This window comes from Ananas comosus, linkage group 4 (genome assembly GCF_001540865.1).
Source record: "Ananas comosus cultivar F153 linkage group 4, ASM154086v1, whole genome shotgun sequence".
NCBI classification, from domain to species: Eukaryota; Viridiplantae; Streptophyta; class Magnoliopsida; order Poales; family Bromeliaceae; genus Ananas; species Ananas comosus.
The window spans coordinates 6,407,834-6,433,629 of record NC_033624.1 but is presented as its reverse complement, the minus strand read 5'-3'; the positions used below and the strand labels follow the sequence as shown (position 1 = coordinate 6,433,629).

The 25,796-nt window shown below is 35.3% G+C and overlaps 2 protein-coding genes across 5 annotated transcripts; one reads left to right on the top strand and one right to left on the bottom strand.

Annotated features, from left to right (window-relative positions):
* On the bottom strand, positions 1-24,957 carry LOC109708648 (5' exonuclease Apollo). The gene is made up of 4 exons (XM_020230459.1): positions 24,591-24,957; positions 23,947-24,155; positions 1,736-1,843; positions 1-1,127 (listed from the first exon to the last, which is right to left on the bottom strand). Exons 1-4 carry the CDS (start codon positions 24,880-24,882, stop codon positions 531-533), a joined length of 1,206 nt encoding a protein of 401 aa, XP_020086048.1. The 5' UTR covers positions 24,883-24,957; the 3' UTR covers positions 1-530.
* Positions 16,274-22,657, top strand: LOC109708647. 4 transcript variants are annotated; one of them, XM_020230458.1, is made up of 9 exons: positions 16,274-17,940; positions 18,024-18,129; positions 19,393-19,593; positions 19,683-19,927; positions 20,258-20,467; positions 20,588-20,680; positions 20,832-20,933; positions 21,022-21,400; positions 22,601-22,657. In XM_020230458.1, exons 2-9 carry the CDS (start codon positions 18,114-18,116, stop codon positions 22,621-22,623), a joined length of 1,269 nt encoding a protein of 422 aa, XP_020086047.1. In that variant the 5' UTR covers positions 16,274-17,940; positions 18,024-18,113; the 3' UTR covers positions 22,624-22,657. The 4 variants fall into 4 exon arrangements, 3 of the variants coding, with proteins under 3 accessions (XP_020086047.1, XP_020086045.1, XP_020086046.1); XM_020230456.1 differs by lacking the exon at positions 22,601-22,657 and having other exon boundaries at positions 21,022-21,533; XM_020230457.1 differs by lacking the exons at positions 18,024-18,129; positions 22,601-22,657 and having other exon boundaries at positions 16,274-17,535; positions 21,022-21,533.

The following is a 25,796-nucleotide window of genomic DNA, read 5'->3' as shown; positions in this document are numbered from 1 at the left end:
ACAACGTGTGCATGTAAAAGCAATATATACACACAGTTTAAATTATTATTACAACAGCAAATACATGAGTGAGTCAAAATGCAAAATATGTTAAAACACAATGAGGTCTACTTACCTAGTTGAGGGGAAAAGAAAGGAATAAATAGAAAGTTCTTTCAAATTTCTTAAGCATATTATGGTAAATTATCTACTTACTCTTTTGCGAGTTATACTTGTGGTTTTAAGTGAAAAGGAAGGAGATAAATTAGGCTCACCCGAAGAAAGAACATGTCCGGTGTCGACCTTTTTGAGATCTGTATCATACACAACACCCTTCTAATGCCATAATCATTACAATCTGTAGGAAGCCATAGTCTCATAGCCATCACCTCATATCGCATGCAAACACAATTTTATATCAGTTAAGAAAAGTATATCCTCAACACATGCCAACGGCTAAAACCACTGCATTGAATGAAAGATATCAGCTAGTATGTACAATATGAGAATCTACATTCTTCTCATATACAAGGTAGTCTTGCCGCTGCAGCTTACCCCATCTTCACATTCAATTTAGAAGTGCACAGTGCATCTGTTTCAGCAATCTTAGCCCCCCGCCTTTCCTTCCTCATGATGGCCACTCTGCCCCTGTGAAAACTTAATCCTGCAATCTTGAATTTCCCTTCTTTTCTAACCTTCAGCCTATTTGAACCTGTCCGCCTTAGCAATGATTTATTTCTGTTGCCTTTTAAGCTCTCAGCCTTCTCATAGTTGAAGTTGTTGAGACGGCTAAAATAGTGGCGTGGGTTTATGTAACAAAAGGATGAGGACACGATTCCAGTGACGATCGATGGCTGGACTAACTTCATAAACTCCTGTAGCTCGCTGAAGCATGAGTGTTCAGAGTACAGAACAGGATAAGCATATTGATGCAGCTTATCATCATTATTGAAGATTTTCGAATCCCAAGGAAGGCCAGAGGGCATGATGCCGATTGTCGGATGTATTGTGTTTAGTGACTCCAGTGTATCAAATGTGAAGCTGTAACGTGGAACGGCACGGACTCTTGTGAGATTTGAATTCGTGGTGAAAATGTCGTCAAACCCTAGAAGATGCATTATTTGTAACCGCTCTGGCCACACCCAAATCTAAGGAAAAGAACGTGTATACATTACGTTTGTATTTGAAACTTCTCACTTCCAAATATGGATTATATGTCTAATGCAAAGTTATATGAAGCATAAACAGAACCATGCTCCCCAATTATTAATTGTCGTCCCTGATCTTGCATTCTGAAACACTTTTGTCCTTTTTATTATATTCCCCCATATTCCCCCATAATGCCAAAGCGACAGTCATACAATAAGTCAATTGCATTGCAGTTAGGCAAACGAAGATGGTAATTAACTGAACAGAAAAGACTGAATCAAACCCCAAAAGTTAGGAATCCAAGTGTAAGAACTGAAAGGTAAGGGGACCAGACCAGAAGAATGTTAAAAGATTGAGGACTCCTTACGCAAATTAAACATATATGAATGCAGATATTTTACTGTTTTATTCATGGTAATATTGCAGGTCAAGAAAATTTACACTGAGCTCGTTGATCATTAAAACAAACTTGTATTCAAGGGACGAAAAGTGAAGAAAGAGCTTTACAAAACGAAGTATATGAAAGGTTTGTTGAACTATGAGGGCACTTAATTATCAAAAAAGACATAATGAGGACACCTAATTGTCAGAGAGAACATAGTTGTACCTTTGTTCCAAGGGCCTGTGAGATATGTAACAGTAGATCTTCTTTTCCAAGTGTATCTATGCCGATAATAACATCATGGTTAGGGTGCCTGGTAATGATATCAACCACCTGCATGTTGAATCAAAATAAAAACTAAATGCAAGGAAAACAAAGGCTCCAAATGAGAAGCAGGAAAGCAACAAGTATCCACACTATACGCACATGCAGATGAACATCATTTAATACACGAACACATGCATGTAACACTGAAAATACAAGCAGGTCAATAAATAATACGGAAGAAAGACCGGATATGTTAAGTTGTTTCTTTTCCCACGTTTCTTATCCGCTTCAACCGTTGCTCTAGCTGTTTTCGATTTAGTAATGAATAGTTAGAGATTTCTTTGGAATATTTTTGTGAAGAAGACTAGGTTACTAAAATCTCCAGATTCATCTCTTACATAGTCCTTCAAGCAAATAAATATTAGTCATCTCATCGTCACTTTGTATGGCTTTCATCAAGCTCCATGTGCTGGGATTTACCTAATATGGTTGTTAGAGTAAGAGACTTTTATAGTGAGAAAATATGAATGGGATATAATATGCGGTGCTAGTTGGAAGGATTTCGGTGAGTAAAATAAAAGTTAGTACTTGTGGAAAGAAGTTTGGATTATGAGAAAGATGGTCTTAATGGACCAGCATCTAATTAGGATCTAATTGGTGAATTATCGATTTAGAATTGTGTTTGGAATGTTTATTTGATCCTTACTGGAATTTGAAGTCGTAGAAGAAAGCTGGTGAGGTTTTGGGTGGTGATGAATGAGAGGCGTGGTTGTAAGTTGCACTAGACTTTTGCAAAATATCGAAATTCTAATGAAAAATAGTATTTGATACTATTTTGATAGTTTTGGTTACATTTGAGAGTTTTCTCTTCACTTCCTGCTCCTATTTCTCTCGCCCATCTTCTTCTTCATTCTTTCTTCTAGGAACTTCAACTAACCATCACCTTGGAGTTGAAACTTGAAGCTTGGAAGGGAGGTGGCTTGGAGATTCAAATCCTCAATCCTAGCACCTTAGGCTTGATTTTGGGCTTAGATTGGATCAGTAATTAAGTCTAAACTCTCTAATTGGATGGATTGAGAGTAGATTGAAGAATTTCTAGTTTATGTCAAATTAAGGTTAAATTGAGGATTTCTAAATATGAGGCTTTTGCTTGAAATTGATGGGTTGGAAACCCTCCAGTAGGTTGGAATTGATCAACAACTTGATTTGGAGTAACTTCAAGGATTTCTTAAGCTAAGATATTTTTCTACCTATTTTTCATATAACTTTTGGAGAACTTTACTATGAGAATTTTTGGAAATTTTCATCACTTGACAAAAATCTGTTAAGATTAGAAGAGAGGACAGGACAACTTGATTCAGAAAAATGAAAGATTTTCTCGGACTATCCGGTGAGTTTTTGTTGCAAGAAATTGGTGATCTCCCCCTAAATTTCTTTTCTTCCTCCTTTCCTTATTTCATTTTCATGATAGCATGAAAATCTATGATTATTTTGATGACTTCATATTTGCATGTTACATAGCATAAGTTTAGAGAAACCTAATTCTTATGATTATGGAGCTTAAGGATATTTCTTTTCCAAAAAATTGACTATGCTTAGAGTGTAAATTGTTAAGAAATATGCCTTCTTTCGTTATTATTGGTTTGGTGCATATAGACCCCCGGTTCATGGAAATTTATTTAGCAAATTGAAGTTAGATCCTATTGGCTGCCCTTCGGGTCCGATTTTTTATGCATAACTCTAATTCATGTTAATTATGAATTGGAGTAGGATAAGGAATTAGCACTATACCTATATATACATGCATATACGGACGTGAACAAGGTGCGTGTGTGTGGACAAATTAGATAGCATCCACGATCCGGCTAATTAATTCACGGCGCCTCTAGTGGCTGTATGGTGGTAGAGAGGCAGCACGCATGTGATGAATTGAAGTCAGTAGTGGAGCAGCGGTTCTCGACCAATTGCCTAAGCGGTTCTGATTCTTCGAAGCAACGGCACAAAGAATTTGGTCAAAGATTTCTATATTCTCTAATTTAGTCTTCTCGGTTTTATGAAAAGCTTCCGGTTATTCTTGGAGTTTTCGTTGGAACAAGAGAAAGGTGGAATTCACCATAAGGCTTTTGGTTTTTTTATCTGAAGAAGACATAAGGTGTAAACTTGTATTTCTGTTTCTTTATATAGTGGAATATCTCTCGCTTTCCCCGTGAACGTAGGCAATTGCCAAACCACGTAAATCTTAGCTTCTTTTTGCATTTATTTCTTTTACCATTCGTTCGATTTTCTCTGTTTTTCATGCAGATATCTGTGTTGGTAGTGCATAACGGGCGGTCCATCAAGTTCCCAACATAAATAACATTTGACTCTATCTTGATTATATGTAATCTTTGCTTAAGGCATAAAGAGAACTATTGTATTAACCCATTGCATTGTTGAGATTAATACCCGTGAACCAAGAGTGTCAAGATCATTGATAATGAGAACTCAATTAGGTCAAGAACTTAGTGTAATTGGAACAAAGGATCATTCATAGTATAAATTTAAATATTCATGATTTGAGAATGCAGTAGAAATTTCCCAATTATAACTATGATAGCATAACATTTGAGATGCCTATCACATGTTCGAGAAAATGACAATAGAGTAAGAGAGCTGTCGTAACTATTATAGATAGGATCTCTTTGATCATAGCATGTGACCATCGCTTGTGAGAGCCAAAATTAACTCAATTACCATTCGCTCGTAGGGGTCACTGTTGGTTGTATGCACTAGAAACTATCAGGCTGACATATTTTACTTTTCTATAGGACATATCTTTGTACTTGATCTTTATTAGTTTTATATTTGGGCTTTTATTTCCATTAATGTTTAATGTGTCCATTAATCATCCATTGAATTAATAAAATGATAATATGTATTCTCAAGAGTTAAGAATTCGAGATCCATATTATTGGTGATTTATTCCTAAATGCTCTCAATCAGTAGATCATCATGGGGCCGATGATTGATTTGGTAGTGTGTGCCGTTTTTCTTTTGAGGTGATGAATCTCGAGTCATCAGTGTGGAAACACTGGAGCGAACATGCAGGTAGTTGTTAGAGAACAAGGGTACTGAGCGTGACCAACTACAATGAATTACATGGATGTCTACTCACTCGTCAGTAACTAGTTCAATGTTGCAGTGGTACTACTGATCCTTTCCATGTGAGACTACTGTAGTTTGACTATGCAACAAACTATGATCCTAATCATGGGTCTTAGTAGTATATGTTGGCAACAGTGGGTTCATATTAGGAACGGATGTGTGTTTATAAGGGATCTATCCCTCTCGATAGAGAGATAATTAGTTCTAAATTGTTTGTAAGGCAAAGCTTAGAAATCCTCGGCCGGAGTAATATGGTGCATAGAAAGAAGTTTTCAACAGTAACCATAAGAGCTTCTATCCTATCAAATTTGTCATATGACGGTGATGTGGTTTCACAAGTATTCCATAATCTCTACTTAGTTGGGACTATGCGATAGAAGGATTATATTGTATGGTAACGGAACCAAGAGGTTTAGTCCGATATTCACTTCTGACTAGATTGCCACTACATGCCACTGGGCGTCACTACTAGATTGTGGGAACTTGTCGGAACCAATAAGAATAATTATAGACGACTAATTAATCTATAAGGTTGGAATAAAAAGTGTTTTGAGACATTGAAAGAAGTTTAGACCATGATGTAGATAGGGATCACATCATATCTCACTACCAGACAAAATTGAACCTATTAGGTCACACACATAAGAATCGCGCATGATCGATATTTAGGAGATGATAAAAGAAGTTTATCGGGTGGTTTAATTGCGATTATAATATTGTTAAATACTAAAGTTTACTAATTTACTAGTAAAAGGACTAATTTGCAAGTATTGTAAATTAGAGGTATTTAAGTGCAAAAGTTGCATGGTGAATTTACTAATCATTAGTAAATAATATAAGGACTTATGTGTAAATGTTACACATCAATCAGATTAGGATTCGGATTCGACTTAAATTAAAACTTACTTTAGGGATTATTAAATAATCCAATCAGACTAGGATTTTGATTGGGATTAGGATTAGGCTTGGGATTTTCTCATTATAAATATATATGTCGTATGATATGTTGAAATACTATTTTTACAAGAAGAATAAAAAACCATAGCCGTTAATCATCCTCTCTCTTCCTCAAGTCCTCCATAATTAATCCATAGTCGTTAATCATTCTCTCTCTTCCTCAAGTCCTCTACAATTAATCTATCAATATCAGTCTTCAAAGTATTGCTAGCACATCTAGAAGATTGATTTATTTCCTCGAAATGATGAAAGCATCAATTCGTGATTGGATCACGGATTGAAAGTGTTGATTAGTTCGATCAAGGACGAGTGTAGACGCAAGTAGGTTCGATCAAGGACGAGTGTAGACGCAAGTAGAGGCCAGGCGTTTGCGCAGCTATCAAGCACAAATAGTTTTTAACCAACGATCGTTGAATTCGCGGTGCTCTAGGCCCACTTAAGGTGAAAAACTACATCCTATTTGATTAAATCTGTCAAATTGATTGTTTAAGATCTAAAACGAAACACGAGGTAATCTTTACTTTAGAAAATTTTAATAATTGTAATAATTTCTTCCGATGCGTACACATAATTTTCTTACAATGGTATCAGAGCCAGCCCCGTCATTTGTTTTAGATCTAATCTCTTTTTCGATGTTAATTGGGTTTTTTGAAACGATTGAAATAAAAACAATGAAGATTGTTTTTTCAAACAATATTTGATTATTTAGAAGCATTGATTGGATCGCACATAAAATATAATTTTATTTGCAGCTGATTTTGATAAAATAATGTTAGATTCACCGAAATCGCATATTTTATCGAACCGATGAGCGATGCGTTGGTGACACAACTGTGGCACACGGCGTGCAAGTGGCACTAGTGTGGCTCAAACAGTGTGCGTGCAATGAGTGGGCAGCTTGCAAGGTTTTGGTCAACGCGTGACCACATACATGCATGCTAATCTATTGGCATGAAGACTTTACACGTCATTGAAGGTTAATTAACATGGCCATGCATGCCATGTTTAATTTAATTCTAATGGCTTCTTTAAATCTTAACAGCATGAGGTATGCAATACATGCCACATTCACGTGGGGCGTCATGTGCGCTCACATGCAGTGCATCATGCAGCACGGTATGCGGCAATGTCACGCCAAATCTCTTTTAAAATTGATTTAAGATTTTGTATTTTTCATACATGAGATGTATTAAAGCTTTTCGACTTACGGCTATCTATATTCTGAACAGAATGCCTTCAAAATCTATTCCGACCACACCATATAAAATGTGGCATTGCAGGAAGCCGAGTCTTACTCATATTAAAAAATTAAAGACGAACAAGTTGGAAAGCATGTCAGTCAAAGATAAATTCATTGGGTATCCCAAAAAATCGCTTGGATACTATTTTTATCTCCCATAAGGCCATAATGTGATTGTGAGCCGTTATGCCTTCTGCCTTAAAAATGATTTTATTTTGCCTAGAGGCAACGGGAGGAAAATAGAACAAAAGGAGAAAATTTCTCCAGGATTGAGTATTCCAACAACCCTTTCTGATAACTCCGTGATATCAGAGATTACACCGCCACCTTGCCAGTCAAGCAGGGTCTCCAATCCTCCTGATAGATATATCGATTATTTGTAGAGGAGATGGAGGAAATGTTCCTAATGGGAAACAATGACCATAAAGATGATCCTAATACTTATAGCGAGGAGATGTCAAACATCGACTCCAATAAATGGTTGAAAGCTATGAAGTCCGAAATGGGCTCAATGTACTCCAATCAAGTATGAACTCTGGTTGATCCATCGGAGGGTATTGTACCCATCGGATGCAAATGGATATTCAAGAGAAAGATTGGTTCCGATGGAAAGGTAAAGACCAACAAAGCTAGGCTAGTCACAAAAAGGTATAGTCAACACGAAAGCATTACCTATAAAGATACATTTTACATGTAGATATGATTAAAGTCTATCAAAACTCTGCTTGCTATTGTTGCACACTATGACTATGAGATCTCGCAAATGGATGTGAAAACTGTTTTCTTGAATGGATATCTTGAAGAAGATATTTATATAGAGCAACCCTTGGGTTTCACTTCCAAAGATAGGAGACACAAGGCGTCCAAGCTTCAAAGATCCATTTACGGATTCAAGCAAGCTTATTGGAATTGAAACACTCGTTTCAACGATACAGTTGAATCATTCGATTTCATGATAAATGAAGAAGAGCCATGCATATACAATAAGGTCTACGTGGATGACATACTTCTAATTGGGAATGACATTCATATGCTGACATCAGTCAAATTATGATTATCTAAAGAGTTTTTCATAAAAGACTTTGGTGAAGCATCTTATATCCTAGGGATAAAGATCTATAGGGATAGATCTAAGAAGTTGCTTGCTTGTTCACAAACTATGTACATAGGTGAAGTGTTGAAAAGGTTCATCATAGAGAATTCAAAAGGAGGTACATGGAATTCACCTCTCTAAGACAGCCTCCTAGGACACTTGAAAAGAGAAGTCGCATGAGCAAGATCCCCTATGCTTCAACGATAGGGAGCTTAATGTATGGGATGCTATGTACTCGACCTAATATAGCACAAACTATGAGTGTCACTAGCCAATATCAGTCAGACCGAGGAGAGGAACACTGGATAGCGGTAAAGAATATTCTTCAATTCTTAAGAAAAACTGAGAATATATTCTTGATTTTTTGGAGGATAACTCAGAGTTAATGGCTATACGGGTTCGGACTTTATATCCAACATAGACAATAGAAAGTCAACATCTGGGTATTTGTTTATTTGCAATGGTTGGTCAATAGTTCGGAAAAAATTCAAACACATTGAGTGGCGATATCATAAAATCAGATAGTACATCAAGGATAAGCATATTAAAGTGCAGAAAGCTGCCTCCGCGGATAATATGGCGAACACACTAAAGCATTGACTAAACAGAAACTAGAGATTCATCTTGAGAAAATGGGCATTAGATACATGGCCAATTGGCTTTAGTGCAAGTGAGAGATTGTTAGTTTTATGCCCTAGAAGCCTCTCAAGCTGACACATTTTATTTTTCTATGAGACATATCTTTGTATTTGATCTTTTTTATTTATATATTTGGGCGTTTTATTCCATTCATGTTTAATGTGTCCGTGAATCAGCCATTGAATTAATAAGATAATAACATGTATTCTTAAGAGTTGAGAATTTGAAATTTATATTATTGGTGATTAATTACTAAATGCTCTCAATCAGTAGATCATCATTAGGACGATGATTGATCCGATAAGATTGGTGTTTGCGCCGCTTTCCTTTTGGGATGACGAAACTCGAATCATCAGTGTGGGGACACTGGAGCGAATATACAGGTGGTTGTTAGAAAACAAGAGTACTGAGCGTGACCAATAACGAACAGTTAAATGGATGTCTACTCACTCGTCAATAACTGGTTTGATGTAGTGGTACGACTTATCCTTAGACCTGCGACACCGCAGCCATTCAATATGAGGCTATTGTAGTTTGATTATGCAACAAACTCTAATACTAGCCATGGATTTTAGTAGTATATATTAGCTACAGTGGGTTCATATTAGGAATGGGTGTGTTTTTATAGGGAATCTATCTCTCTCGGTAGAGAGATAATTAGTTTTGTACTATTTGTAAGGCAAAGCTCAGAAATCCTTGGCAAAGGTAATATGGTGCATGGAAAGAGGTTTCCAAGAGTAACTATAAAGCTTCTGTTCTATCAAGCTTGTTGTATGATAGGTGATGGGGTTTGACGAGTATTCCATAATCTCCATTTAGTCAGGATTGTATTGTATGATAACTGCACCTAGAGGTTCAGCCTGATATTCACTTCTGATTGGATTGTCACTACATCCTGCAAAGCGCCACTGGTGGATTGTAGGAACTAATAAGAATAATTATAGATGATTAATTAATCTATAAGGTTGGAATCAAAAGTGTTTTGAGCCACTGAAAGGAGTTTCGATGGTGATGTTGATAGGGATCATATCATATTTCACTATTAGACAAAATTGAACCTATTAAGTCACACACATAAGAAATTGCGCATGATCAATATTTAGGAGATGAGAAAAGATGTTTATCAAGTAGTTTAATTGCAATTATAATATTGTTAAATATTAAAGTTTATTAATTTACTAGTATAAGGACTAATTTGCAATTGTTGTAAATTAGAAGTATTTAATTGCAAATGTCACATGGTGAATTTACTAATCATTACTAAATAATATGAGGACTTATGTGTAGATGTTACACATGAATCAGATTAGGATTCATATTCGATTTAAATTAAAACTAACTTTAGGGATTATTAGATAATCCAATCGGACTAGGATTTCAATCATAATTAAGATTAGGCTTGGGGTTTCCTCATTATAAATATATATGTCATATGATATGTTGAAATACTATTTTTACAAGAGAAATAGAAAACCCTAGCCGTTAATCCTCTCTCTCTCTTCCTCAAGTCCTCCACAATTAATCCATCGCTATCGATCTTCAAAAGATTGCTAGCACATCTAGAAGATTGATTTATCTCCCCCGAAACGACGAAAGCATTATTTCGTGATCAGATCGCAGATCGAAGGTGTTAATTAGTTCGATCGAGGATGTGACTTCATGTGGACGCGAGTAGAGACCTATTTCAATAAAATACTCCTTATATCAATCAATACAAAATAAAAAGAATTAGTCATTAGTTCATGAATCGTGATAAGAATTCGATATGTATGAATATGGATAGAGAAAAGAATAAATAAAGATCCCTTTTTTTATTATTCATTCAACTACTGCATTCCATTTCTTTTTTCCTATTTTTCTGTCTCAGAGGAGGATACTTAAAAAAAAAAGAAAGGATTAATTCGTTCTTGATAGCCATTTCTTTAACCAGTGAATAGGAGCATACTCTAGATCGGAATCGTAGGGAAGTTTGCACAGCTAGCGAGGACTAATAGTTTTTACCAATGATCATCGACTTCGCGGTGTTCTCGACCTGCGCAAGGTGAAAAACTAAATCCTATCTAATTAAATCAATTAGATCGATTATTTAAAATCTAAAAAGAAACACGAGGTGGTCTTTGGTTTAGAAAATTTTAATAATTGTGATATTTTCTGCCGCTACGTACACATGATTTTCTTATAGTCGCAACCTCGTGGGCTTTGGCCTTCAAAGGTATAACCATGCAAGTGTGCTCGCCTTTGCTATTTGAGTGCCGATTAGGTGATGGATGCGATACACGACCCTAGGTGATGGATGCATAGCATGACTTGATAGGGTGATGGATCCTAGACATGACCCATGAGCAGTGTTTAGAAAAGCCCAAGCTGTACCTAGGCGCAAAGTACTGCTAAAGCCTACACGCAAGGCGCAAGGCGCAAGCGCGTGCCCGAGACAAGTAAGGCGCACACTTTCATAGAATTTTAAAATAACCAAGTAGTTCTTTACTATACTTTCTAATAGTTGTTAAGTAGCACTAAATACTCTTTAAAATCATATTATCACAATAAATAATCTATAACTTACAAAATAACCATGTTTTCTGAAGAAAAAAAAGAAAAAAATGAAAAGAAGCCAAGCAACATATATGATAATATTTAAAAAATAAAATAACACAAATAAAAGTAAAAAAACAAATTACCTTTTTGTCTCCAAATAAAGGCCAGCATAAAGATAACTAGTAATTCACAAACATATAAGAAATTTTGATTTGATAAACCTATAATTATAAGCACAAGATCATAAAAAAGTAACAAGCATAAAAGTTTAAAATTTCAAGCCAAAAACCATTAAAAAAGTATCATATGAAAGCTAAGTGTTCAAGGCTCCAAGCCAAAATATGTCACACTAGAAATGTTAATTAGTCCTCATTCCTCAATCATCAATCATCAATCATCATCTTCATCACTTGATGAAGAATACTCCTCTCCTTTGTCAAATTTGTCATTTGATGATTGTTTAGGATTTTAGATTATGTTAGTCAAGGATTTTGGATTTAATTTTAGATGTTTCAACCCAATAGACCAATAAATATATGGATCCAAACCCATTAGAGCATATAGATCTAAATCCCAACCCATTAGGATAGATATGAAGAAGGCGTGCTCCAAATAGATATGAAGAAGGCGCACCTTGAGCGCACCTTGAGCGCGCCTTACGCCTAGCTCTAGGCGTGCACCTAGGCTTCCTAGGCACGTGCCTAGGCAACATCGCTCGCCTAGGGGCTGCCTAGGTGCTGGCCGATGAGCCTAGCGCCTAGGCGCCTAAGCGCGCATCTAAGGCGCGCTTCTTTAAACACTACCCATGAGGCGCCACGCAAGCTAGGACCAGACTCCTATGACGGTCCCAAAGGATTGGGCAAAATATTATTGGAAACATAGCTTGGGTAATTGATGGATGCATTTTAGATGGGTACAATAAATCATCTAGTAGTAGACGTTAAGAAGTCAATATATATTTGACTTAGTTGATCTAACTCTTACTCACTCACAGTTGTCAGAGGCATAATAGTAGTAGCAGTACTTACTCTTCCATTATTAGTTTTCTTGTATCTCAGGCATTTACTTCATTACTAACTATTGATGCCTCGAGCGGACCCAGTAGTCACTACAAAAAAATAAGGTTTCAGAGACGCTTTTTTAATGACGCTTTAACAAAGCGTCGGCATCTTTATTCATCTGTCCAAAAATAGCGATGCAACTCCCAAGCGTCGGCTTAATAAACGCGGGAACGGCTCAATAGACGCGGGAACCCCAAAAATGTGCGTGGAAACCCAAAACCCAAATACAACTAATTAATTTTATTTTATTTCATCCCAACAACCACAGCCACATCTCCCACTATCATATAGCTTTTTTCACCTCTGCTCCACAGTGACCTTTTATCTACCCCACCCATGGCATTTTCTCTACCCCACCCTCCTACTGACCTTCCTTGGGCCCAAAACTACTGCTAAATTGTTGCTCGGCCCCACCGACTTAATTTATTGTGCGCGGAACCTTGGTGCACTGCTACGGGCGAGAGCACAAGTGTATGAAAGAGAACGAAAGCTGTCCATCACCCAAGTAATTAAGCATGTGCTTACTTTTTATTGTTTCAGTTCTAACTAATTTTTTCTATTTAGGTCAAATTTTGTTAGTTGATTTGCAATAATTTTTAGTTTCTTTGATTTTTCAATTGTTGGGGTTTTTGAGAAAGAAATAGATTTTGGGTTTTCTATTTGGGCTTTTGAGAAAGTGAGGATTTGGGGTTTATCTATTTAGGTCATTGAAAGAAACAGAGTTATTTGAGAATTTTTTATATTATGTGCAATCTTAAAAAAATAAGGCTCTGTTACTTAATATTTATGTATTTGGTAAAAGAAATTAAAAATTTTATTATGTTTTTTTCATAAGTGTGAAAAATTTTAACTAAACCTTAACTGTTTTATAAGACAAAAATTAAAGTTTAATACTTCGATTGAAAGAAATAAAAGTTCAATGTCCGTAATGAAACTTCAGTGTAAGTATGATGTGTAGAAAAGTGCTAACCCTACAATCCAAAGTGGTTGTAATTTCTGCACCCTTAATCTAAGGATTGTAGAGTTTGTCAACCTTTTTGGTTTTAGTTTTTTTTACGTTTGTTTTATAAAGTTAAGGCAAGCAGAGAAAATATAGGGGTTTGGATTAGAGATGTCAACGGGTCAGATTTGGGGCGGATTTTTAAAAACCCGAACCCAAACCCGACTCCAAACCCGAGACCCGAACCTGAACCCAACGAATTTTAAAAATCCATATCCAAACCCGAACCCGACCAAAAATCCGAAACTCGAACCCGAACCCGAACCCGAAACCGAAAATTTGAATCCGAAACAATTATTTCTTTTTTCAATATTTCAAAATATATTATATTAAATCTAAATTTTTAAAATACAAATTCAAATATAACATCAAATATATATATATATATATATATATAATACAAAATAAATTCGTGTTCGGGTGGGGTTCGGGTTCAGGTCGGGTATAGTCAAAATCCATATCCGAATACATATCCATCGGGTTTCTATTTTTGATATCCATATCCAAATCCATATCCATTTAGTATTGGATATATCTGTTTCATTCGGGTTCGAGTTCGGATAAAATTTCGGGTATCCATACCCATTAACATCCCTAGTTTGGATGAGGAAGGAATGAATAATGATGCAATTTATCCTATTGAGATCTAACTATCAAGAGATATTTTATTGACCTTATACTTAGTTTGATGTGATATTGGTGCAATTTATCTAGAGTATAGTAGCTTGAAACTCTTAATTGCTTATCTCTTTTAAGCTGTATAAGGATATATTCTTTTATTTCATTACATATGTAGAGTTATTTTTCATGTTTTGGTAGAGTTGTCCCTTTGTTTACTATTTTTTTTTTGACAGTTAAATATTTAGTTTGCTCCTTAAAAAAAAGTATTCGTTGTAGTGTATAACATATAAACTCTATAAAGTATTATTTTGCATTTAGATATATATTAGTTGTGAATTTGATATAATAAGATCTAATATAAATTCCTGATCTTATATCTACGTATCCAATTATTTTATATAGAAACTCTAGAGTTTACTAGTTTTAGATTTGCCTAATTTAAGAGTATAGAATTTTTTTGGTTTTATATAATGAAGTGGATACGTAGATATAAGATCAGGAATTTATATTAGATCTTATTATATCAAATTCACAACTTATCATGATTAATTCTAGGTACTTAAAGAACAACATGAAAATTTCCTTCCTTTATAGAACTATTCTTTTTTAAAGAGCTTAAGATTATATTTTGATGACTAATACAATCAATGAAATTTTGTTTTTATTTTAATACATTACTTTAGTATTTAGTCTTGTTTCGTTGTGTTGTTAATTCCTTTTTAAGCTTCCAAATAGTAAATTTGTACCTAACTGTGTAATGCATTGTGTGTTTTAATCTTTTAGTCAATTTTAGGGTTAGTTTGTAAATTATAATCATTGTTCACTTTATTTGTTTTAGTGATTGTTGATTTAAGAATAGATCTTCAAACTTGGAAATTAACCCATGTTCAATTTCCTCTCTTGCTTTTTTGTGGTAGGTTTTAGTCATAAAATTTGTAACATAATGGACAAAAGTTGGATAAGCAAGCCAAGAAATGATAAAGCATATATGGATGGTGTTACTAATTTCATTAAATTTGCTGTGGAGAAAGCAATTATTAATGGAAAAATTCTATGCCCATGTAGAAAGTGTTATAACCGATTTTCATTTAGCCCAGAAGTTGTTGAAGAACATTTGATATGGAATGGTTTTTTACTAGGTTATACTGATTGGGTACTTCATGGTGAATCATTTTTGATGTCTCGTTTTGATGATTCTTCTATAGAAGAAACTCTAACAGATCAAAGAACTAGTAGTATGCAAGGAGGAAAGTTAGGTCAAGATGACATTGGAGGATTACTACGAGATGCATTTGGAATTACAACTAATGATATGAACACTACAGTAATAGAAAATGAGACTATAATTGAGAATTTGGATGAACCTAATGATGAACCACACGCTTCTAGGGAGTTTGATGGGCAACATTTTTCGGAGTGTCCAACGAATGCTTCAACTAATGACACAAATCAATATGAAAAGTTAGTGCTTGATTGTGATCAAGAGTTATATCCAGGTTGCAAAAATTATTCAAAAATATCATTCATTCTCCGCCTATTCCATCTCAAATCTTTAAATGGATGGTCGGGCAAATCTTTTACTATGTTGCTCCAACTATTGAAAGATGCATTTCCCAAAGGCACCTCATTACCAATATCTTCTTATGAAGCTAAAAAGTTGATAAAGGAATTGGGTCTTGGGTATGAAAAGATTCATGCTTGTCCAAATGATTGCATATTATATTCGGGTGAAAGATTAAATCAAGAAAATTGTGAGGTGTGTGGATTATCAAGATGGGTAACAAATAAGGATACCGAGGTTGATTTAATTAATGAAGATGATGAGTTCCAAAGAAAAAAAAAACCGGCCAAAGTATTGCGTTATTTTCCTTTGATACCAAGATTGAAAAGGATTTACATGTCTTCAAAGACAGCTTCTAACATGAGATGGCATGATGAAAGTCGTCCAAAAGATGGAATTTTGAGGCACCCGGCAGATGGTATAGCATGGAAGTCTTTTGATACACGTTATCCAAATTTTGCATCTGATCCTCGCAGTGTTAGACTTGGCCTTGCTAGTGATGGATTCAATCCATTTCGAACAATGAGTTCCACCTATAGCACTTGGCCGGTTGTGTTAATTCCTTATAACTTACCTCCATGGTTATGTATGAAACAATCATCATTCATCCTTTCAATGGTTATTCCTGGAGAGAAAGGTCCTGGCAACGACATTGATATTTATTTGCAACCTCTCATAGAGGAGTTAAAACAACTATGGGATGGTGTCGATGCATTTGATGCTTACACAAATGAAAATTTTAAAATGAAGGCAGCTCTTATGTGGACCATTAATGATTTTCCGGCTTATGCAAACTTATCTGGTTGGAGCACCAAGGGACGTGTTGCATGCCCGTGCTGTGGAACTTCAACCAACTCGTGTTGGCTGAAATACGGAGGTAAGTTTTGTTATATGGGCCATCGGCGATGGTTGGAACCAAATCATCCTTTTCGTTTTCAAAAAGACCAATTTGATAACACTATTGAGATGCGATCTGCTCCAATTTCACCTTCGGGAACTGAAATTCTAAAGCAATTGGAAGGTATATGTTATAGATATGGCAAAGGTTTAAATTCTTCTAAGAAAAGGACGAGAGAAGAAGTTGGCAATTTGGCGGAACAAGTGCAAGTAGAAGCTGCAAATCAAATGAGAGTGTTTGAGGATGCGGATGACTTCATTAGAGATGATCATAATGACATTGGGAAAGATAGTGGCACGTTAGATTCATCAACGCAATGTGTGTCAAAACATTTATGGAAAAAAAGAAGTATCTTTTTTCAGCTACCTTATTGGGAGCACAATCTTCTTCGGCACAATCTAGATGGAATGCATATAGAAAAAAATGTTTGTGATAATTTTATTGGAACCTTGTTGAACATAAATGGGAGGACTAAGGACAACTTGAAATCACGTTTAGACCTAAAGGAAATGGGTATAAGGCATGATCTTCATCCTAAATTGCATCCTAACAAGAGAACTTATTTACCTCCGGCACTTTACACGATGACTACACAAGAAAAATTAGATTTTCTAACAATCTTACGGAATATTAAAGTTCCCGATGGTTATGCATCAAACATATCAAGATGTGTGAATCTAAGAGAGCGGACACTTTCAAACCTTAAGAGTCATGATGGTCATATCTTGATGCAAGATATCCTCCCGATAGCTCTAAGAGCATCTAAGTCACGGCAACTTGTAGCAGTTGTTTCTGAACTGTCATTCTTCTTGAAAGCTATATGTTCTAAAACTCTCGACCCTAATAAGCTTGATCAATTGGAGTCAACTATTGCATTTACTCTATGCCGTATGGAAAAAATCTTTCCTCCTAGTTTTTTCACTATTATGGTTCATCTTCTCATTCACTTAGTTTCGGAGGCAAAGCTAGGCGGTCCCATACACTATAGATGGATGTATCCTATTGAAAGGTGAGAAATTATAATCTATCTTATCTTTTATTTTTGAAATTAATTTATTACTAAATTAAACAAACTTATATTGGTCTCTTTTTTTGTAAACTTTTATTATGTTAGGTATTTGGTGCGGTTAAAATCTTATGTCCGTAATAGAGCACAACCGGAGGGGTCAATTGCAGAGGGGTACATTGCCGAAGAATGTCTGACATTCTGTTCTAGATATTTAGAAGGTGTAGAGATGACATTCAACCGATTACAAAGGAACTATGATAATGTTGATAATGCAGAATCTTATAAGTTCTCGTCTGGAGGACGAATAATTGGAAAGGTTGAAAGTGTAGTACTTGATGAAATCTCATTAGCTCAAGCACATAGATATGTGCTTCTTCATTGTGACAACGTCACATGTTATCGTAGGTGATTATCACTATGTGATGTTTTATAAATAATTTGATTTGCATTGGTTAACTTTACTTTTTCTAAAATTTAACTTAATGCAGTGAATTTTTGGCGGCTCAACGAAGAGCTAATCGAGGTTGTCGAGCTAACAAAAATATTGAACAAAAGTGGCTAGTTGAAAATTTTCCTGAATGGTTTCTAGGACAGGTAAATATATAATTCACATAATAAAAAGTTTATAAGTATTGTGATTAATTTTTATGTGTATTGAATAAGTAAAGTTGACTAAACTAATTCTTTTTAGGTGCCGAAACTAATTGAAGGCAACTGCTCGGAAGAAGTTATAGCAATTGCTAGAGGTCCAAATAACATTGCTAGGCGATTTAGTGGCTTTATCATTAATGGATTTCGATTCCATACAAAATCTCGTGAAAAGTATAGAAAGACTCAAAATTGTGGGGTTATGGTGGAAGCAGAAGGACAAGTTTATTATGGCATACTTACAGATATTCTAGAAATAGACTATTTTGGAAGCTTTAAGGTTGTCTTATTTCGTTGTGATTGGGCGGATATTAAATCACATCAGGGATTGAAGCAAGATGTGCATGGATCTACTCTTGTGAACTTTGCCAAGTTGATACACACTGGACAACTCTTGAAGGATGATCCTTTCATATTCTCGTCTCAAGCAAAACAAGTATTTTATGTGCAAGATCCAAAAAATATAGAATGGTCTTACATCATTACGGTAAAACCAAGGGACTTATATGATATGGGGGTTAGGTTGGAAATCGAGGATGATGATGATACTTATACTCAGTGCATGCCTTGTAACACAATTGTTGCTAACGAACTCAACGATGATACGAACTGGGCTAGAACAGATTTTGAAGAGGAGAATAATCTTTAATATACTTTAATCTTTAACGAAAGATATGTATGTGTTACATCTCTTTTATGCATTTAACTTTGGATACTATAATCTTGTTTCCTCTAGTTTCTTTTTTTATTTGCTTGCCTTATCCTCTTTTGACATTTTAGAAGTTTTAGTAAATAGAAACTAGCATAACATACTTTTAGAGAAAAAAAATTTTCTTTTCCCCATATTCTTAGTTAATCCATAGTGGTTGCTAATCTTCCAATTGTTTTGGTATGATTATTTTGAATAAATTAAGTTTTTGTTTTGGGTTATACTAAGCTTTGTAAAGCATGCAGCATATAGAGCAGTAGTGCATCAAATTTAAGTACATGTCAAATTTAAGTAATTAATTTTATATCTTACTTTTCTTTTTCTTTGATATGTTCAATTAGAAGGCATAAAATATAAAACTTATGTTTTTGGAGCTATATAGCTACTGTGAAGTAACAGAGAAAAAGTGTGAACAAGAGCATTTCATATAGAATACTTAACCAATAGCATAATTTGTTAATATCTTGTTTTATATGTTTGAGCATTTGTTATTTGTGCAGGCTTTAATATCATGGCTAGGTCAAAAAGACTACGAGAGTGTGAGATCACTTCACTTCGACAAGATCCTCGATCAAATAGTACTGAGTCAGAATTTGACACAGAATCAGATTCAGAACCCAGCTCAGAACCTGATTCGCAAAGCCAATCTCAAATCCAAGAGCAAGCTAATGTTGGATATGATGAAATAGTAGAGATAGTTGGTAATTTGTACATTGCATTTTTATTAATGTTATATATAGTGAATTGTTTTATTTCTTTATTATCTTGGTATATATATTTTTTTATACAGATGAGCAAGGTAATGTGAGGACAAAACGAGGGGTAACTCGTGCTAAAGATGTTTGGAGCTTGCCTGGTGGAGAAAAAATTGTTGTCTCTTGCAATAAATTTGGGCAACCAGTGAAAAAATCCGGCGGTATCTTAGGGGGTTGGTTAGGGACGGTTGCACGGAAGGCGAATTTGTGCCCTATCCACTATCCAACTTGGAAGAAAATGCCAAACTCATTCAAAATTAATATCATTAATCTGACTCGAGTAAGCAATCATTCTCTATTTCGAATTGCAATGTGCCTATGTCATACTATGATCATTTCTTTATATAAATTTATTAGAATAGGTATTCATATTGGTTGTGTAGTAAAAGTTTACATTGATGAATTACTTTGCTAATCATATTAAAGCATATTAGCATTGTTAACTGATATTTATAGTATGTGTGAGTTGGATGAATTAGTTATAACTTGATTTACTTTTTTTTAACTGCTAGAATACCTCTTTTTTAGTATCAAAACTGAACTTTGGATTATTTTCATCTAATTATTGGTTGTACAATTGATTTTAGTTTGCTTTTTCTTGTCAATGCAGAGTAAATTCTCTATTCCTTCTAAGGAGTGTGTCAATGCATGGATATTAAAATCAGTTAGTCGAAAATGGAAGGGTTATAAGTATGAACTTAAAGCAAAATATAAGGTAAATGATCAAACAGAGCAACAAATTGCAAGTACTGTACCAAATGAAATTATGCCTCAACAATGGATTGATCTTGTTCGCATATGGTTCTCGGAGAAAAGTGAGGTAACATACTAGCATTATCAATGCCTTTAATAATGCTACTAAGATTTTTTTTCCCTCCTTGTTAGTTGAATTTCTAAATTTTCACAAAATATTTATATAATAAATTTGTTACTTCAACAGTTGTATTCTCGGATAGGAAAGATGGCACGTGCAAATGTTAAAACTCCTCATACAACTGGATCAATGAGCTTTGCTAGAAAAAGACAAGAATTTGTATGTTCTTTCTTTTATTATTCCATTTTTTTGTTGAAATAGGCATATAAAATTTTATGATGAATGTATTTATAGTGTATAATTCTTTATTTTCTTTTATATTATATGATAAACTTCTGTGCTCACTAAATTATTTGTGTGATGGTGGTAGGAGGATGAGAACCATAGAGAACCGTCTCGTATTCAGTTTTTTGCATCGACTCATAAACAAAAAGACGGAAATTATATTAATGATACATCAAAGAGACTTGTGGTGCGTATATGTGTGCATTAATAACTTGTCAAGTATTAGTAGTCCTAATTAAGTTGTTGACATATTACTGTCTTTTTTCTATTTGTAGGAGAAATGCATGACTGAAGTTGCTAAACGTTCGGTATCCTCCGAATCGCCTGATGCAATTTTTCAATTGGAAAATGAAGTTTTCGGTAAACTAATAGGAAAAGAGCAATATGGACGAGTTAGGGGCTATGGACTTGGACCTTCGCCGACGCAAGTGTTTGGGCCACAAGCGCAATTTAGGTTTATGGACAATGCAGAACAAAATAGTGTGGAATTGCAATCACAAATGAAAACTATGCAAAACAATTATGAGTCCAAGTTGGCGGAAATGCAACAGAACTATGATACCAAGTTGGCCGAGATGCAACAAGATTTTCAATCTCAATTGAACCAAGTCGCATCTATGCTCCAGATCTTTGCAAGATCATCAAACAATTTAGGTGGTGTAGCTTCTCAGTTTCCTGATTTTGCTAGATCCTCTGACTCGGGCAATGCGGGAGAAAATCCTGCTCCAGATATTTGGTTTACTTAACTTTTGAGCTATGCTATAATTAAGATCCATTTTGAGACGAATCTGTCATGTTTTGGTAATATTTTGCTTGTAATGTATGACCATGACTTGTTAGCTTTATAGTATTATTAGTGAACATGTTTCTTTCTATTATGAATGAATGTATTTTTTCTTTTAGTTTTGTTTGCTTCTATATATGTTTTTTGTCCTCTGGAAAAGTTGTAAGTTTGTGCTTCAAGTCATAAAGTATTGTGTATGAGTTTTATATCCAATGAAAAAAAAATTAAATTTAATATCATCTAAATGAGGTTTTTATATATAAAATGTTGACGCTTTGAAGCATCAGCAGATTAAATGATTTAATTATATAATTTAAAATCTTGTTATTTTAAGAGTCAACAATTCAATAAATTAACTACGTTTTGAAGCGTCACAAGTCCAAAATATTGTGGCGCTTTTTGTTGTTGTTATGTAAGAGGGAAAAGTAGTTGGCAGTCTAAAATAAAGACGCTTATTAGCGTCTTCATTGAGTATCGACGCTATCCCCTCGCGTCGGCTTATTTCTCTCGACTTTCAACATCCTGACGCATCTGACGATGCTTTTAACTGCGTCGGAGGTTAATTTAGCAACGCTTTGTAGCGTCAACAACTATGAAACTAAGCGTCCTCCAAAACACAATTTATTGTAGTGAGTATAGAGCGCCCGTCTCAGCAGTTATACCCATTGGGAACTATCTTTAATAGTTCCCACACCCTCTTTTTTGATGTTTTCTTTCAATGCCTTCAGCTATGAAAAAGGTGCAAAATCGTAGAAAGGAGGCATGTAATAGCTAGAGCCTAGAGCCCTTCCACCTTTTTTGGACCGAGTACCCTTTTATATTTTGGAGAGCTATGTTGATATAGCAATGTATTATTTAGTTTATATATTAACTTGAGGGTGGATGAGTAAAAAAAAAATCATGTATCCATTTTGGGAGTGATATTTTGATGTAAACTATCTCTAGTTTGTAGTAGTTAATGTGTATGCTCCAAATACCCATCTGCTTGTATTTCATCAATAATATGGTATTGTCTAATAATAATGGAATTGGTTGGATGTTGACGTTTCGCATCCTTCTACACATTGCAGGTCTGTGCACATGCCCGAGATAGGCTTTCGCTGTGGCTCCAGGGTATGACAATGGTCTTGCTATTCAGGTCATTAGATATGTCTAAAACCCCATGATCTATGCGTAATAGCGTATACTTTGATCATTACATATCGGGTAATTGTAACCTTATGAATGTTCAGCCGTTCAGGTATATATAGTCCCTTTTTCAAGCGGCATCCGAGATATTTATCTCCACAGCAAATCTTGAAATGGCTTTGGTAATTTCCATATTTTAATAATCTCTGGTTATTTGAGAAACTGCCACGGCAAGAGAATCAGCTCCAAACTGGAGTAACTTCAGAACCACAAAGAATCTAAATTTCAAATATCCTAAGGCCTAGTGATATTTAGCATCTTCCCGACCAATCTAATATTAGCATCTTGTACATAGTGTTTCAGTCTGATTTGTACTCATAAGTAGATTTAAGATGGTTAATCCATCTTTTTGAGAACATTCTAGTGTTCAATCATAATCCCGATGTCTGGCCATTATACTAATCTCTTGGGATATCTATGTTCTTCACGGTAGGTTCCTGGCACTTGTACCCTTTGGTGCTTCCCACGAGGAAAGTTTTTTGTACTGCTAGTTAACCAATTGATCACAAGCCTATCACCCAATTAAGTGTCTTTTGATCTCCCCTATGCTGTTATGTCTAAGAAGCAGGTCGCTATCCCACTACTGTTATAAATGAGGAATACTGTAGCTTGAATTTTCAGTTGAGCAACTTCCCCAGGAAAGTTTCTCTTTCCTAATAAAATATGTCTATGCTGAGACAACATAAATTTTTAAGATCTATCACAAAACCAACACAGCATCGGCCAAGCAATAACAATATTTTCCATGGCATCAAAATTTGGCACGAAAACTCTAATTCATTATTTTTGTCTTATTCTGAGATAGCTGATATATTAACTATAACCAAAACTAAATATGAAAAAACCCAGGGTCTGTTTTTCTAACATGCGTTGAGCCAAGAGTACAGTAGCATTAATTAATGCAATATGCTTATATTGACTAATGGTTGTAACCTAGGAGGTAAGCCTAAGTCCTAATTAACATGCAAATGGGATTCCATGTGATTGGGACCTATTCTCCTCTCAAGATACTGTTCCATAATCAACCAATCTATGAATCTGTTTCCTCTCTCATTCTTCATTTACATTAGATTTACAATTAAACTGTAGCTCAGCAAGTGAAGTTAAGAAATGGAGGTTCCTGTACCCACATTTTCTTGGGACTGCCATACATGCCAATAGTGCATAAACACTCATAACTAGTGTGAGAACCAATGAAGAATATAGAGACACGAAAACAAAAACAAACCTGCTCGGCAACAACCTCACGAGGAGGAAATGAGAATGAAGGATGGCAATATGTATTGTCCAAGTAAAGAGCATCCACTTTATCTCCTTGAAGAGCTTCAAGAAGCGTCTTCTTTCCCATCATTGCCCTCTTTGACCTCAATTCCCAGCGAAAGTCTCCAGTGTACAGCACACATCCAAACTCCCCACGAAACAAATACATCACCGCACCTGCCCAAAACTCAATTTTTATCCAGTAGGCCACTCTAGAATCACATCCTGATGTTTAAAAATCACATTTCTGTCTCCAAATGTGATGATTTTTCTTAATTTTTAAATTAGAAACAACCCTTATTTCGAAAAGAGAAAACATTTACCTAACATGCTAGCAATTTTGTTTCAGCTAAAATTCAAAAAAGGGAAGAGAAACTAAAGACAAATTTCTAACATCCAAACCAGCAAAATTCAGCTAAAAATTGACTCAAATTTTGATTTATAGGCAACTCGGAAATTTAAAAAGAAAAAAGTATAAACGCTCCAGACAATTAGCTAACCATTCTACCTCACTCAAAGTGAAACTGTTGCTTCAATACCATCAAATCTTAGCACAATTCAAAAAAATCAATAGAAACTAAGATGGGTTTAGAGCTCAAATTGAGCACAAACCGGGGCAATGATGGGCATCGATGGTAGTGACGACTACACGGACCTGCGATCCAGCGGTGTGGGAGTGAAGCGAGAGGCACTGGGTGGATCCGACGTCGAGAACCCTAATCAATGAGGGATCGAACCCGGGAAACTTGGAGGGGAGGAGGTGCGCGGAGATCGGGGAGCAGAAGAGGGGGCCGCGGCACCATTGCGGGGAGAGGCCCTTGGTGTGGTCGGCGTGGAGGTGGGTGAGGAAGTAGGCTTGGCTCTCCTGGCCCCACCGGTCGACTGAGATCAAACCCTTCTCCATGGATGATGATCAATCGGAGATTAGGGTTAGGGTTTGGGGTTTGGAGGAGGCAGAGGAGAGAAGGAATGGGGCGGGAGCGGGATAGAAAGGGCGCGCGCGTGTGATTTCTAGGGTTTTGAGTTTGAAAATTTGAAATGTTCCGTTCGAGTAAAATGGTACGTTAGTCCCTGTCGTATCACAATATTGGAACTGCATCACACTGCTTTTTGCTTAGGATTATTTGGTTGCAAGCAGATGTAAAAATATTACAGTATTAATTGCATACAAATTTAAATATATGGAAGTGCAACATGATTTAATTTTAGCAAATAAAACTACGCCTAAATTGGCTGCACTTTTAACTACAGCAATTTAAGAAAATAATTTTAAATAAGTAAATAACTAAACAATTATTTATAATTGCAATACTTTTTGCTATATCCAATGAAACAAAATATATTTTAACTTAACTACATGAATCTCCAACTATACTATATTTACAATTGTATCTAGCCAAACAACCCCTTAAACAGGATAGTAGCTCAATTATTAAATTTACTATACTTTGGTATTCATGTAGTTAAGTTAAAATATATTTTGTTTCAGAGTTCGGCTTTTATGTTTTTAGAAGCTTGAAATGTTTTTAGAAGCATGAAGGCCTCCATTAGGGGTGGCAATCCAGCTCGCTGTTCGCGAGCCAGCTCGTGTTCGGCTCGAAATGAGCTCGAGATCGAATCGCTCGTTTAGTAAACGAGCTGAACACGAGCCGAATTTTTCGGCTCGTTTATTAAACGAGTCGAGCACGAGCTGGGGTTAGCTCGCTCGTGTTCGGCTCGATAACAGCTCGAATACATATATTTTATATTTATATAATTTATTTAATTTATATTTATATATATAAATAAATAATTATATTTATAATATATATTTTAATT

Coding starts and splice junctions, on each gene's coding strand:
- LOC109708647 (XM_020230456.1), top strand. Junction 19,928..20,257: donor ATATCATTAATCTGACTCGA/GTAAGCAATCAT, acceptor TTGTCAATGCAG/AGTAAATTCTCTATTCCTTC. Junction 20,934..21,021: donor ATACATCAAAGAGACTTGTG/GTGCGTATATGT, acceptor TTCTATTTGTAG/GAGAAATGCATGACTGAAGT.
- LOC109708648 (XM_020230459.1), bottom strand. CDS start 24,882: ATGGAGAAGGGTTTGATCTCAGTCGACCGGTGGGGCCAGGAGAGCCAA. Junction 24,156..24,590: donor CGATGCCCATCATTGCCCCG/GTTTGTGCTCAA, acceptor AGTTTTGGGCAG/GTGCGGTGATGTATTTGTTT. Junction 1,844..23,946: donor GTGAGGTTGTTGCCGAGCAG/GTTTGTTTTTGT, acceptor TTCAACATGCAG/GTGGTTGATATCATTACCAG.